This window comes from Notamacropus eugenii, chromosome 2 (genome assembly GCF_028372415.1).
Source record: "Notamacropus eugenii isolate mMacEug1 chromosome 2, mMacEug1.pri_v2, whole genome shotgun sequence".
NCBI lineage: Eukaryota > Metazoa > Chordata > Mammalia > Diprotodontia > Macropodidae > Notamacropus > Notamacropus eugenii.
This window is the reverse complement of record NC_092873.1, coordinates 314,888,853-314,905,035: the sequence shown is the minus strand read 5'-3', so window position 1 is coordinate 314,905,035 and position 16,183 is coordinate 314,888,853. Positions and strand designations below refer to the sequence as shown.

The 16,183-nt window shown below is 36.7% G+C and overlaps 1 protein-coding gene across 1 annotated transcript in view; it reads left to right on the top strand.

Annotated features, from left to right (window-relative positions):
- The window catches only part of DNAH9 (dynein axonemal heavy chain 9), a 459,447-nt gene that overhangs the window by 207,904 nt on the left and 235,360 nt on the right, over positions 1-16,183 (top strand). Inside the window, exon 36 of the mRNA XM_072645065.1 lies at positions 8,314-8,488. Within this exon, the coding sequence (XP_072501166.1) occupies positions 8,314-8,488 (175 nt within the window). The remainder of the gene's footprint in view (positions 1-8,313; positions 8,489-16,183) is intronic.

The following is a 16,183-nucleotide window of genomic DNA, read 5'->3' as shown; positions in this document are numbered from 1 at the left end:
ATTATTTTTTCATCCTTTGCTTGAACAACCTGAAAACCAAATCACCACACACACGCACTTTGTATCCACAAAAACACACACCCATACCACTTCTCCTACCCCAAACCAAAATGTAATGCCTTTAAGGAATGGAGAATCTAGCTTCTTGAATGCTTCAACTATTAAAATTATGGGATGTTTTTTAATACTTCATAAGATTTCTGGGCCTCAGTTCTCCTATCTCTAAAACAAAAAAGAGTGGAGCTAGAAATCTCTAAAAGCTCTAAATTGCATGATTCACTTCATATTGCAAACTTGCTTTGCCTTAGTAGATGATTATTCATGATTTTGGGCCAAAAAATTCATAATCATAACTTATTGGCTAACCTCCTGGTGTGATGTTTTGTAGGATTTATTTAAGCTACAGTTTTCAAAAGAAAGTTGTTTTCTGGAATCTTATGCGAGATCATTCTGGTTCAGTGTAAGACCTTCCAGATATTGTACTCTATGGAATAACCTTTTAAAATCTAGGTTCATCCTTATACTAAATGGGATATTGTAGTAGTAGTAGCCATCATCATCATCACAGATCTTAGAATCTGTTGGCAAGTGCTTCATACTATAAGTAGTCTACACAGATATAATAGTTAAATGGGAGGAAAAGAAAAGGGAAAGGATGAAAAGAAAGGGAAGACAATACATGTCATTACATGACAAGACATGTTAGACCAGACCTTTAGATAACAGCAAATTTAGGGGATATAAAATGGATGGTGATCTAGCAATGAAGACTGATAAGAAATACATATCCAGAACTTCAATATAGAGCTTACTCTTATTTTATTTTCTCTTGTCACAATTCCATTTAAAGTTTTTCCATAAAAAGTATAATATTATTAAATTTAATTTCTTTATTTGCGCAAGCAACTTTATGAAAAGCAAAATCCTTAGCTATGAACAACATAATGTCACCAAACCAACTTGCAAACATGGCTACTAGTAAGAATTCTTTCTTTTTAAATCCCTTGGCATAATAAGAACTTAATACAGCTAATGGGACAACTACTTAAAATTTCTACTAAGTTATAATGGCAATTTTAGCTTTGTGAATGAAATTTGTGTACCATAATTTCTAAAAGAAATTGTGTTGGAGATTTCTTCAGGAGAATTATAATTCTTAGTCATCGTGTGGAATAGCAGTCAGAATTTATGTTTGTTTGGAAGTTGGTGGGAATAAAGGAGGGCACATCTTCCTCATCACACAGAAACAAAGTCAACTCAAGTTTCCATGCATTTAATTGGAATTTCAATGGAACAAGATAGGGGTGAAGAGTTGGCAAAAGGATGCTAAAGTAGTTTTTCTTTTAATATCTTTTTTTTTTGTTTTAAAATCCTATAAACTGTTTGTTTTGTAAATGAAATCTTATAAAGAATTCATCCCATTCCCATGCCTTTATAGTGTCTGTCCCCCATGCCTGGGATGATCTCCATTGTTACCTCTACCTCTTGGAATACCTGGTTTTCTTCAGAGCATCACTTTCAGCAGGAAACATCTCTTGGTCCAACTGATAGTGTCTTTCCATCCAAGGTTACCTCATACTTGCTTTGTAAATGTCTATACATGATATGCATGTATCGCACAGTAGAATAAAATACCCTGTACAAATCTTAAACTCAACATATTCAGAACTGAATTCATTAGATACAGACACATACATTTTCATTTTCTCTCTATATGTCTCTGTGTCTCTGTGTCTGTCTCTGTGTCTGTCTCTGTCTCTCTCTCTCTCTCTCTGTCTTTCATCTCCAAGCTCTGAACTAAAGATAAGTCATAAAAGTTTCTGCTTGCTAAGGAGAGCATTATATGCAGGCTAACACTTAAAAATTAGAATATAAAATAGTTTGGAGGTAGGGTGAGGTTGCTGAAATCATAATATGGAGTTGGAGGAATTGATGGAAGAAAATTGTAAATTAGGAAGATGTTACAAGGACTCTTCCTGCTAATGTAAAAAATGCATTATTGCAAGTTCTTTTTGCTTCTTCTATACCAGGTCTACATTGTACTAGCCTACAAAAATCTCTGGCACAGAGGTAATCTGTGTTCCTTGAAAAGTTACTTCTGGGAAGACCAGGTATAGTAGATCTTACTAAGCTAAAAATTTGTTAAATATATATTTAAGTCTTTGAAAAGCCTATGAGAGAGACTGCTGGGTGATATAAGCAACAAGATGGAGGATTAGAGATTTTCTATCTTTAGTACCTTTAGTACCTCAAACTTCTGCAAATTAGATGTTATGTTTCAGAGATAATACTGTTTTAGCTTTCTCTACAGTCTAAGACACTAAGTATACATACAAGGTAAAAACTTGATTAATGGCCCTAAAGACTAATCCCTAAACTCCAACATGCTCCTAAAATACCACCTCCACTCCACCAACTATGCTCAAAGCAGCAAGGCAGCAGGATTCAAGTCTACATGCCACTAACACTCCTCTCCCCCTACCCTCTGCCCCATGCCTTCTTGCAGTGCTGTGAAAATTCAAATGACAGAAATCTGCTCGGCCTTTCATGAAGAGCATAAAGGCAGCAAGGCATGTTAACAGTCTGTGCCATAACAGAGCTCAGTCAGAGAACTAAGGAACAGAAAAAACCAGGGGAGGACTCATATGTGTGGCCTCTGTGGCTTTCCACTAAGCCTGAGAAAAGAGCTTAGCATTCGTCTGGGTCCAGTTCTGTCATTAAGAAGTCACTTAGGGTAGAGACTTAGGGATAGCTAGGTGGTGCAGTGGATAGAGCACCAGTGCAGGAGTCAGGAGGACCTAAGTTCAAATCCCACCTCAGACACTTGGCATTCACTAGCTGTGTGACCTTGGGCAAGCCACTTAATCTCAATTGCCTCCTCCTGGGTCATCTCCAGTCATCCTGATGAATATCTGGTCACTGGATTCAGATGGCTCTGGAGGAGAAGTGAGGCTGGTGACCTGCACAGTCCTCCCTCCCTCAAAACAAAGCAAGTGCAAGTCATGTCATTATTTCTCTGATGGCATGGTCTTCTTTGACAACAAAAGATAAACACACACAGGGCAGAGACGTAGTCAAATCAATAATGAATTGACCAGCATGAAAGGAAGTTGAAAAAGTTTGAGATCCAGCCCCCCAGGGAAACTGCCATCAAAGAGCAGGGAGTCAAAAAGTGAGGAATAGGGGGAAATAAAGCCTGAAGTTAACAAATATGTTAGGAGAAGAAGAGCTCAAAGACCTTGAGCATAAGCAGATAAGCCAATAGGAAAAATATCAATAACAGAAGGGACCTCCAGATTAAGGAAAAGAGTTAAGGCATCTATAAATAAGTATGGCATGATGAAGGAAAATGAATCAATTCTTGGTTTCATGATCAAATCCCCTCAGCTATAGTTTAAAGGTACATGATCTTGCTCCTCTCTTTTTATGAATTGATCCTTTATGTTCAGATTGCATATGCATTTTGAGCTTTCTGTGGTGAATGCTTTCTGGTTTTCCTCATAGTTCTTATCAAATTGGGTGTCCTTTCATCACTAATTTTCATTCTTGAATTTCTCAAACACTGAGATACTGTTTTAACTGTTTTTCCCTAGTTTCTTTCACTGATACACTTTTATTTTTTCTATTAAAAATAATATTAATTGGGGGGGGGCAAAGGTGGTGGAGTAGAAAGACACACATATACTAGCTCTTCCCCCACAGCCCATAAAATACCTGTAAAGAAAGACTCTCGACAAATTCTAGAGTGGCAGAAGCCACAGAACAACAGAGTGGAAGAGATTTCCAGCCCAGGGTGACCTGGAAGGCCAACAGGAAATATCTGTCACACTGGATGTAGAGCAGAGCCTAGCCCACCCTTGGCCATGGCACAGCTCTGAGAGAAGGATGCAAGCAGGCCTCAGGGGCAGAATTCTCAGTTGCAGTAGCAGCGGTTCACAGATCCCTCAACCCACAGGCACCAAAGGTCAGTGACAGGGTTTTTTCAGCTGACCAAGAAGGGAGAAGGGCCTTCCCATAGCTCTGGCCTCAGGCAGTTGCCACACCAGCCACATTGGGCAGGTGGCAGCAGCTTCCACAGCAGCCCCTACAGCAACCAGCATCCATTGTTGGATCTTAAAACCCCTGGGGACACTGAGCAGCTGACTCTTACCTCAGCCCTGTGTAGAGGCCCTGTCCCCATCTAATACTCCTGGGGGATTTCAACAGCTGATCTTTATCTCACACTGAATGGTGTCCCTGCCCATCCAGCTTATCTGAATCTCAGCCCCCAGTGCTGTCTTGGCAGAACTGGAGGCAAGGTAGTTGTGAAGAGGAAACTCTATTACTCAGATTCTGGGCACAAAAATTTCTACTTGCTCCCAGACCAGTGTACATGCTTGATTGTACCACCTTGGAGGAAATGAGATCTTACAGACCCTCAGTTTATCCTACTCTTGACAAAGGACCCAAAAGTCAAGTAACTGGTTGGGAAAATGCCCAAAAAGGGGGGAAAAAATAAGACCATAGAAGGTTACTTTCTTGATGAGCAGCTATCTTCTCCCATCCTTTTGGATGAGGAAGAACAATGCTTTCCATCAAGGAAAGGCAGAAAAGTCAAGGCTTCTGTATCCCAAACATCCAAAATAAATATTCATGGTCTCAGGCCATGGAAGAGCTCAAAAAAGATTTTGAAAATCAAGTAAGAGAGGTGGAGGAAAAATTAGGAAGAGAAATGAGAGTGACGCAAGAAAATCATGAAATGAGAGTCAACATCCTGCTAAAGGAGACCTAAAAATATGCTGAAGAAAATAACACCTTTAAAAATAGTCTAGCTCAATTGGGAAAAGAGGTTCAAAAAGCCAATGAGGAGAAGAATGCTTTCAAAAGCAGAATTAGCCAAATGGAAATGGAGTTTCAAAAGTTCACTGAAGAAAATAGTTCTTTAAAAATTAGAATGGAACAGATGGAGGCTAATGACTTTATGAGAAACCAAAAAATCACAAAACAAAACCAAAAGAATGAAAAAATGGAAGATAATGTGAAATATCTCATTGGAAAAACAACTGACCTGGAAAATAGATCCAGGGGAGACAATTTAAAAATTATGGGACTACCTGAAAGCCATGATCAAAAAAAGAGCCTAGACAAGATCTTTCATGAAATTATCAAGGAAAACTGCCCTAAGATTCTAGAACCACGAGGCAAAATAAATATTGAAAGAATCCACCAATCACCTCCTGAAAGAAATCCAAAAAGAGAAACTCTGAGGGACATTGTAGCCAAATTCCAGAGTTCCCAGATCAAGGAGAAAATATTGCAAGCAGCTAGAAAGAAACAATTCAAGTATTGTGGAAATACAATCGGGATAACACAAGATCCAGCAGCTTCTACATTAAGGAATTGAAGGGCATGGAACATGGTATTCCAGAAATCAAAGGAACTAGGACTAAAACCAAGAATCACCTACCCAGCAAAAAATGAGTGTAATACTTCAGGGGGGGAAATGGTCTTTCAATGAAAGAGAGGACTTTCAAGCATTCTTGATGAAAAGACCAGAGCTGAAAAGAAAATTTGATTTTCAAATATGAGAATCAAGAGAAGCATGAAAATGTAAACAGCAAAGAGAAGTCATAAGGGACCTACTAAAGTTGAACTATTTACATTCCTACATGGAAAGACAGTATTTGTAACTCTTGAAATTTTTTTTCAGCATCTGGGTAGTTGGTGGGATTACACACACACACACACACACAGCACAGGGTAAGTTGAATAGGATGGGATCATATCAAAAAAAGTGAAATCAAGGGGTGATAGAGGAATATATTGGGAGGAGAAAGAGAGAAATGGAATGGGGCAAATTATCTCTCACAAAAGAGGCAAGTAAAAGACTTTTTGGTGGAGGGAAAAAGGGGGAAGGTGAGAGAGAAAACATGAAGCTTACTCTCATCACATTCAACTCAAGGAAGGAATAAAATGCACACTCATTTTGGTATGAAAATCTATCTTACAATACAGGAAAGTGAGGGAGAAGGGGATAAACAGGGTGGGGGGGTGATGGAAGGGAGGACAATGGGAGGAGGGAGCAATTAAAAGTCATCACTCTTGGGGAGGGACAAAGTCAAAAGAGAGAATAGAAGAAATGGGAGGCAGGATAGGATGGAGGGAAATATAGTTAGTCTTATACAACACGACCATTATGGAAGTCATTTGCAAAACTACACAGATATGGACTATGTTGAATTGCTTGCCTTCCCAATGGGGATGGGTGGGGAGAGAGGGAGGAAGAGAAGTTGGAACTCAAATTTTTAGGAATAACTGTTGAGTATTGTTCTTGCTTATAACTAGGAAATAAGAAATACAGGTAATGCGGTATAGAAATTTATCTTGCCCTACAGGACAAAAGGGCAGATGGAGATAAGGGAAGGGAGGGATGTTAGAAGGGAGGGCAGACTGGTGATAGGCGTAATTAGAATGCTCAGCATTTTGGGGTGGGGGGAGGGGAGAAATGGGGAGAAAATTTGGAACTCTAAATTTTGTGGAAATGAATGTTGAAAACTGAAATTAATTAATAGAAAAATAATAATAATATTAATTTCTGCCATTATAATATTGTTTAAGATATGGTGATGCTATGTCACCTTCACTTGAACTTTTTTTATTGTGTACCTTGATATTCTAAGTCTTTTATTCATCCAAATTCCTTTTGTTATTCTTCTCAGTTCTCTAACTCCCCCTTCCATATCTCATTGGTATAATAATAAATTTGTACATTAATTTAAATACTATTATCATTTTTATAATGTTGGCTAGACCAACCAAAATCAGTAAAAATTTTTCCAATTACTTGTCTCTGTTTCTCTAAAGAGTGTTTCATAGTAACGAATAATATAATAATACAATACAATAATACAAATCTTTTATATGTCTTAGTAGATTAATTCCTAGATTTTTTATGATAATTCAGAATGAAATTTCTCTTATTTTCCTCATTTTGATTAGCATTAAATACAAATATTGATTTTGATATATGCTTCATCCTGCTACCTTACTGAATTTATAATTTATGTCAGTGAAGTTTGTTTTGGTCTTTTTTTTACTCATTCTCTGTGGTTTTCTAAGCACCCATCATATTGTCCACAAATAGTGATAAATTTATCTCCTTATTGCTATTTATATCTTTACTTTTGTTGTCTTATTTTAATGACTATCTTTTCTGGGACTATTCCAAATAATAGTGGATAGTTATCAAATTTGCAAATGACACAAAAATAAGCAAGACAGCTAAGTAACTGTATTGCAATCATCAAGATTCAAAAAAAAACCTCAAAGAGCTAGTATGATAAGAATAAATTTAAAAGTTAAATATAATTTTCTTCACTCTAATTTTAAAAATTCACTTTATAAATTCAAGATGGGGAGGCAAGGAATTCACATTTCATTATGTGTGTGTGTGCATGCATTTAGTGGACTTCAAGGTCAAAAGCTAAATGGAAGATGAAAATAATATGATCACAGGCTACATTTAGAAAGATATGATGTGTTGAACATGGAAAGTGATAGTCCTGAACCATTCTATTCTAGTCTCAAGTATTATAGTCAGTTCTGATGTGGACCCTTCAGTAGTCTAGTGAAATCTATGGTTCTCTTCTCAGAATAGCTTTTGTTTTGTTTTTAATGAATAAAACAACATGCATGAAATTACAAAAGGAAACACATCATATTGAAACAGTTATGCCAAAAAAAATGTTTAAGTTCCCAGTCTACAGGTTAAGAATCTCTTGGACTAGATAATCTTTAAGGCCCTTAATAGTTTGAAAGCCTATAATCCTATGCAAAGTCATAATTAAACTGCAAAAATCTTAATTGAGAGAAACATTTTGGGGGTGAGAGAGTTTCTTATATTTTACTTTTTGGCAACTGGAGAATTTCTATATGAGAAATTAGGAGCATATTTTTGTTGTTGTTGCAAGTTATCAGTGCCTATGGGTATAAATGTATAAAAGAAGAGGCATATGGGGTATAAGGCTATTGAAGAAGAGAAATTGGCACTGAAACTGCAACCACAAGAGTTGCAAAGACTGTACATTAATGTCCCTTTATTTCTCTATAAGAAACAAGTTGGGTTTTTAACAAATTGGTAGAGAAAGGTTGCCTATAAAGGATTCTATTAACTTTCTTTTTTGTCTAGATGGAAAAATTATCAACCCATGGAAACAAAATGGGATTTTAACAATTTCAAAGAACTAGAAACCTCATGAGGTTTGTTCAGTAAAGCCTCTAGAACCTCAGTTCCAATCCTGTTTTATATATACACATTTGGTTTTCTCTCTTCAGATTTAAAAAGATTCTTCCTATACCAGAGCAGAGCTTGATTCAAACACTATGTTACCTTCTTGAATGTCTTCTAACAAAAGAAAACAGTCCTGCAGATTGTCCCAAGGAAATTCATGAACTTTATTTTGTGTTTGCTACTATCTGGGCTTTTGGTGGAGTGCTGATCCAAGACCAGGTAAGAGAATAAATCGATGGAGGACAGATGTAATGACTTTTATTCTAATAAACGTATATTGATCATCTACAGAATGCAAAGCACCAGGCTTTGCAATAAGAAAGACAAAAAAGTTCATTATAAAGCTAGTAAGATGAAGTAACAGCAAATTGCAGGTTTTCTTAAATGTCAGGCTAAAGTATTTGAACTTTACTCCATAGGCAATATACAGCCCTTTTCATACATTGAAGTCTAGTGAAGAGAAATGTACCTTTACAATTGCTGGGGACTAGAAGACATCCAGGAACCAAGCCAGAGACCACATATATAGAGTAGTGATTCCCTTAGATACCACAATAACTCTATGGAAGAGTCAGTATGTATACTGACTTATTTATTTATACATTCTAGGCAAGATTTGAAAATTGTGCTATTAACCTTTAGACCTGAAGCCTTTAATGTAATATGTATGATTTCACATCCCCAAAGAAGTATCTGCATGCCATGGAAAATTGAATTTTATTGCATTAAAAACATACGTGCTTATAAAAAGTAATGTTTGAAGTAATGAATTTCACTTTCCTTCATGTGCCCTAGGAAAAGGCTTACTTTACTTGGAGTAAGCCAGCCCTAATGTAGGGTGATCCCAGAACTCCTGAGTACCTTTACAATCAATATAATCAGTGAGTCATCAATCATAGTGTTGGCTCCTGTAAATAATCCCTGCTACCAGAGAAGTTGAGACTAGAGGATCTCTTAAGTTTGGGAGTTCTGAATTTCAATGGGCTAAGTCAATTGGATGTACCTACAAAGTGCATATAAAAGCCTACTGGAAGTGGGGACTGGGGGAGTGGGGGAGACACAAAGGAGGAGGGGCCAAGTTGCCTAAGGAGGGGCAAACTAGCCCAGATCTGAAACAAAGCAGGTCAAAGTTTTCCCATGCTAATCAGTAATGCTATTGGACTATCAGTAGCCACTGTGTTCCTGTCCTAGGATAGCTAGGGAGACCCAATTTAAATTAAATTAAAAGCCTCCTGGATATTTTTCAGAGCAAGAGCCAAATTTACCTTCACATCTCAAAAGCATAAATCTCACTGAGAGTTGGATCAAAATTCAGTGTGGCTTCAGTAATGTTAATAATATTCTTGATCTATGGTAAGATGACTTCTTGTTCATTCTCCTTCCATCGTTCTCAAGGTATCCTAATGAAAGGGAAACTAGAAGGATGAGATGAGGGAACTGGAGTTCAGATCTTATTATTAGGGTAGTAACAGCATTAATAAAATTATATTATTATGTAAAGCAATTAGGTGAAATAGCAGATAGAATCTGACTTAAATGAGTTCACATCCTTCCGCAGATACTCACTAGCAGTGTGACCCTCTTCAAGTCACTTAGCCTTTCTTACCCTCAGTTTCTTCATTTGTAAAATGTAATATGTAATATGTAATAGCATATACCTCCTAAGACTGTATAGAATGATAAAATCTCTCTTCTAATAATAGTTACTATTGATAATAACCTTCTATTTCTATTTTGAGACAGTGAAAAATGGTTTATTCTTTATAGGAACAAAACAATCATGATTTTTATATACTTTTTACCTACAGGTCTCAGATGGGAAAGTGTGCTGGTGCTATATGTGTTATATTGATTGAGCTTAGAGTCTAAGGACTGAGTGGGCCCCCATGAAATTACTCTTTAACTCTTCCTTTTCTCTAGAAGTCATCTCTAACTTTTCTGGTAGTTACTTTTCCTGGGATGTTGACTATGAGATCCATTCTACCTCGACAGACTGGCATTTTTTTTCTCATTAAATATCTCATTGAGATTCAGTTAAATTTTTAGAATAGCCTGGAAATATTTTGGGGGGTAGATGTCATAGTTGTCTTTAAATATCTAAATCAACATCATGTGGGAGACTTGTTTTGCTTGGCCTCACTTGGCTAAAATAAGAGAGTAGCTAGAAACTACAGAGAAGCAAAATGCATACGTATGTAAGGGAAAACTCAAAATAATTTAGAGCTGTTGAAAAAATGGAATGGACATTTTGGTAAATTACAAGATCCTTCTACATGTACATCTTCAAATGGAGCCTGAATGGCTTTTTACTGTAGAGGGGATTGCTGGTCAAGTACGGTACAGGTGACCTCTAAGATCTCTTTTAAAACTGAAATTCTATGTCTCCATGATGTCTTCCATAGTCATAGAATTTTTCCCTAAGCTATGCTTACCTCCTTTTATGGAAATAGAAAGGGACAAAATTATCAGGTCTGAGAAAAAAACTAGCTGTAAAGCGTTGTGAAGGGATATAAGTGAAAGCTGTTTATTTCTTTCTAATAGATGGGTTTCTGTTCTGACCTTTTATCAGTTTCAATGACTATTGACCACCCCTGAGTTTCTTCCCCATTTTGTGGTAAGGTAGGCTATGGGGGTCATCGGAAGAAAGAGATGTTTAATCAATGTTTCCATTTCTATACAAGAACATTTGAAAAACATTTAAGTGAATTTGACTCCATTAAAAGCCCAGTAGAAAACAACCATCCAAGATATCTTTAGGCTCTGATGCATTTAGAGAATGGTAACTTATAAGCAGACATGCTGAGACATGGAGAGAGGACAAGTGAGAAAGCTTTTAGCAGCAGGAAACTTCTCCCTCAGCAAGAACCATATACAACTTGCATTAAATAACACTGAAAATAGTTCTATGAATGGAATAGTGGGAAGTCCTGATGGCGAAGTGAGAAGGATTTTGCCTAACTCACTGACTATATCTCCTCCACAATAACCTAGAAAATATGCCAGACTGAGTTGTGATTGAGAAAGTCAAGAAAAAGTCACAGTGAGTCACTTTTCCAGGGAATTTTAAGAAGACAGAGAGATCTACAGACACTAGGATAGAGACTAGCCAGGAACACAGTGCAATGGAAGCAGCAACTAGGACAGAATACCTTCTTGCATCTAAAGACAGAAAGAGGAATGAGACAGAGCACCAGGGCAGAAATAGAACCCATGGGATGCCTGAACTAGTATTGAAAGCAGAACCAGGTACCATCTCATAACTAACTCTGCTGCTCATTACCCAATTCTGGGTCATAGTTCCAAGGCAGAAAGGGGCAGTTACAAGCAAGAGGTGCCTTGATTGTGTATTGAGCAAAGAACAAGTTCCATAAACTTAGCTGCATTCCTCTGAGCCCAAGAGCAGAGCAGTCACTTGGTTCTAACCTTCAGTCCAGCACGTAAACCTGCGGTGGGATAACCAGGACAAGGAATCAAAGGGTAGTTAGCAATCCAGTTGTTCTGAACCTGCAGAACTGGCAAGTGAGCTACAATTCAACCACACACAAGCCAATAGACCCAAACCTAAGTCAAGGACTTGCAGTGCTCATACTAAGAAGACTCTGAACAGACCTTTCCCTGGAAATACCAAAAATCTATAGGCTCCCAGGCTGACCTGTGAAAGTGGCAAAAAGACATAAAAGGACAGAAATTCAGGCCAGAAATTTCCTCACCACCACCATGAAATGTGTAGAGTCCAGCACCCATCCATAAATAACTCTTGTGGTAACAGCACAGCTCAAGACACAAACAGCAAAGATGATAATCTGGAAAACATCTACAAGCAAAGCCTCAAGATTGGACACAAATCCAAAAAAAAATTCCTGAGAGTTAAAAAAGGGGGAATTTCTTTTAAATAGAGGGGGAAAAGGTTTTAGAAACTTAAAATTAGCAGTAGATGGAAAAATGGGGAAAGAAATTAGAATTATGCAAGCAAGTTCTTAAAAAATAATTAACAGCTTGGTAAAAAAAGAGTTGCAAAACCTTACTGAAGAAAATAACTCCTTAAAAACTAGAATTGGTCAAATAAAAGCTGTTGACTCCATATGACATCAAGAAATAGTAAAACCAAGTTAGAAAAAACTGAAAAATAGGGGGGAAGGAAGTGAACTATATCATAAGAAAAGCAGCTAACCTAGAAGGCAGGAACAAAAAAAACAGACCCTAGGTATCACATTTTAAGAAATTATAAAGGAAAACTACCCAGAGCACCAGAGAGCAAAGTAGAAACTGAATCTATCAGTCACCTCCTGAAAGAACTCCAAAATGAAAACTGCCAGTAATATCATTATAGTCAAAATCCGGAATTCATTGTAGGTCAAGAAGAAAATACTACGAGTAGCCAAAAAGAAAGTATGGAACCACAATAAAGACCACTCAAGATTTAGCATTCACACTAGTGCTGTTTAAAGGAGAGGCTTAGAATATGATATTTTGAAGGTAATGAATATAGGCTTACAAACAGGAATAACCTCCTCAATCAAACTGAGGATAATACCATGGGAAAAATGAACTTCTAACAAAATAGAGGACTTTCAGATATTCCTGATTTTAAAAAGACCAGAGTTGAAAAGAAAATCTGATATTCAAACACAGGACTCAAGAGAAGCATAAGAAGTTAAACATGATTGAGCAACCATAAGGAACTAAAAAAGGTGAAACTGTTTACATTCTTATATGGAGAGAAGAAACATGTAAGAACCCCTCAGATCTTTATAAACACCAGAGATCTTAGAGGGAGTCTAATTAGATACAGGGCTTGGGTCTGACTCTATTATGTTTGGATGATTCCCCCCCAAAAAAGAAGTGGAAAAGTGGGGAAGAGAGATATCCTGGGAAACGGAGGAAAGGAGAGGAAGAATGGGAAGATTTAATTCACATAAATGGGGCATGCAAGGAATATTTTATGCAATGGGGACAGTGAGAGGAAACAGATAATATTTGAATTTCTATCTCATCTAAATTGTTTCAAGGAAAGATATATAAATATACACTTTTGACTACAGAAATTAATCTTAGAGAATTAGGAAGAATGGGAGTTAAGAGAAAGAAGGAAGGAGGATTAAGAAGAAGGATAGATTAAGGGAGGCAATGGTCAAAAGCAAGTCTAAAGAGAGGGGAAAAGAGGATAACTCTAAAAGAATAGGATGGAGGGGAATGTTAGCAATTATCATTGTGAATGTGAGTAGGATGAACTCACTCATAAAATGGAAGAGGGTGGCAGAATGGATTAGAAACTAGAATCACACAATATGTTATTTGGAAGAAACACACATGAAACAGAAAACCACACCGAGTCAAAATAAGGGGCTGGAGCTAAATCTATTATGCTTCATTGAAAGTTAAAAAAGAAAAAAGCAGGTATGCAAATCATGGTCTCAGACAAAGCAAAAGCAAAATTAGGTCTACTTTCTACTTAAATGAAGACGTTGTCTTTAAAGCAAATTAAGAATATGATATGGTAGTCTCAGTTCATATTCTAACAGAGAGGTCCAAGCCAAAATGAACTCTGATGATCACAGTGACAAATCTCTAGTTGATACAGTTAGAAAACAGAAGAAACAAGAGAGTATTAAGTCAGAGAATCCAGGAAATGAGGAAGAGAATCAGGAAGAATAATTTTGGAAAACATGTGAAGTATCCCTGTGTGCCAGGGGAAAAAAAAATGAGTTGAATAGGAAAGCATTCTACATGGTCTTCTAGAGCAGTGGTCTTCAAAGTAGAGTCTCAGACTTACCTCACAAGGGGTTTGGATTTACTGCAAGGAATATATGATCAAATAGATGGAGGGTGAAAATATAGCCAATTGTGAAGCCTATCTCCTGGTGAGCTCTGCTATTGGCTCCTACATGGGCTCTCATTGGGAAAGATTTCACCTTCAACCCCTGGCTCTCAGATCATTTCATGACTGCAGCAGGTTCCCTTAAAGATTAGAAGTTACTGATAAGTAAGACCCTTACCTCCCCACTCTTCATTTTGGTTAAGTCAAAGTGGGCAATGCCAGATAAGCAAGCATAGGATTGTGAGCTACATCATGGATAGCATCACGTTGTCTTTCTTTCCAAATCTAACCTTCTTAGAAACTTTCCTATTACCATTTGTGGTACTACTGTCTCAGACTCCCCAAGCATCATCTTCTATTTCTCATTTTCTCTTACCCCCCACAGATTGAGTCAGTTATCAAATCTTATTATTTTTACCTCCACATTATCTTTAAAATTCATCTTCTCTGTATTCACATCACTAGTTCAGGTCCTCAAATCCTTACCCTAGACTGCTGCAATAGACTCCTAATTGGTCTCCTGCTTCAAATCTCTCACTTCTCCAGTCCATTTTCTATTTAGCTGCCAAAGTTATTTTCTTAAAGCAGAAGTCTGACCGTCCCCTACTGAATAATTTTCAAAAGTTTTTAATAAACTACTTTATCTCATCCTTTTAAATTTATATTTTTTGTTTTATAATATACAAAATTATTTATAGTATAGTATACATATTACAATCTACAAATAAGTAAATACAAATATTGGGACGTGCTCAAAAATTACTTATAAGGGTACATAATAAAAAAATTCAGAGAACAGTGTTTTAAAATGACCTATTTTACTGAAATTGTGATGTCAGAAATCAGGGTTAAAAGGAGGAGAAAATGTAGACCCAAAGGCAAACCAATATCTTATTTCAGGAATTGATCAAAGTAGCAGTATTCTGGTGTGGAGAAGGGTATGTGTTCAGTAAACTGGCTTCATTCTGATTATCATTTACAACTCTAGAGGATAGAGTAGAAGCTATTTTAAAGACCATTTAGTCTAAATTCATCATTGCAAGAATGAGGAAACTCAGGACCAGAGAGCAAAAATGACTTAAAGTGAGATATGCAAAACAAATGTGAAATATATTATTTTAATAGGGAATTGGAAGTTTTTGTGGGTTACATTGTTTTCTCTATGAATTAAAAATACAGAAATTTCTAAGTCTTCTTGTTGAAAATTTCAATAATGTAGGGATTATCATGTTCAGCCAAATCTTCAGTCAAATAATAATAACACTAAATACTTTGTCCAGTTTTATCAAGGTCCAAACCAAATGTCAATTTTGACTTTAAGGTTGGAATTTCAGTCCTACCTAGAGAAGAGATAGGAAATAAATAAAATTATTACTTATGAATCTCAGTTCTTTATTGAATTTACAAATTCCTTGGCCCAGTAAACATTTTAAACTCTATCATGACCTCACTTTCCAAATATTAGTGAATATTTTAAAAGGACAAATTGTCAGTGGGTCTGTTTTTGGAACTGTAGGGCAGGAAAGATCCTTAGGAACCAAAGCATCTGCTTCATTTGTGTCAGTCACTCAGTCAACAAATATTTATTAAATGCTTAAATTAAATGCCAGACATTGTGCTGAATGCTGTGGATACCAAGAAAGGTAAAAGGAAGTCCATGTTCTCAAGGGGGTCATAGTCTAATGGATGTGTATAAAGGGTGATTTATAACATATTTTTTCACCCTACCTTTAGTATCCAATAGTATGGTTACTGTACCTCAGTCAGTTGTTGTTACATTGATCAGTAAACAATAGCAAGTGTCTCTGAGGATAGTTTTGCAATGATCACTAGTTGTCGGGTTACCTTTCGTTGGTACCACAATAAGTTCTGAATATCCATTGTGTCTATAGCATTGGCCTATCCACTATGTAAGCTGCAGAACAACTAATAAAAAAATCTATTCTCAGACAACGTAGTGGTCAAGAAGTAAAGTGAACACTCAGTCATTTGTGTGTGTGTGTGTGTGCGTATAAAGTTGTATGTACCCTCTTACTATTCTACATTTCTTAACCAGGTTGTCCTCTACTTCTACTATAATTTTAGATCTAGAAGAG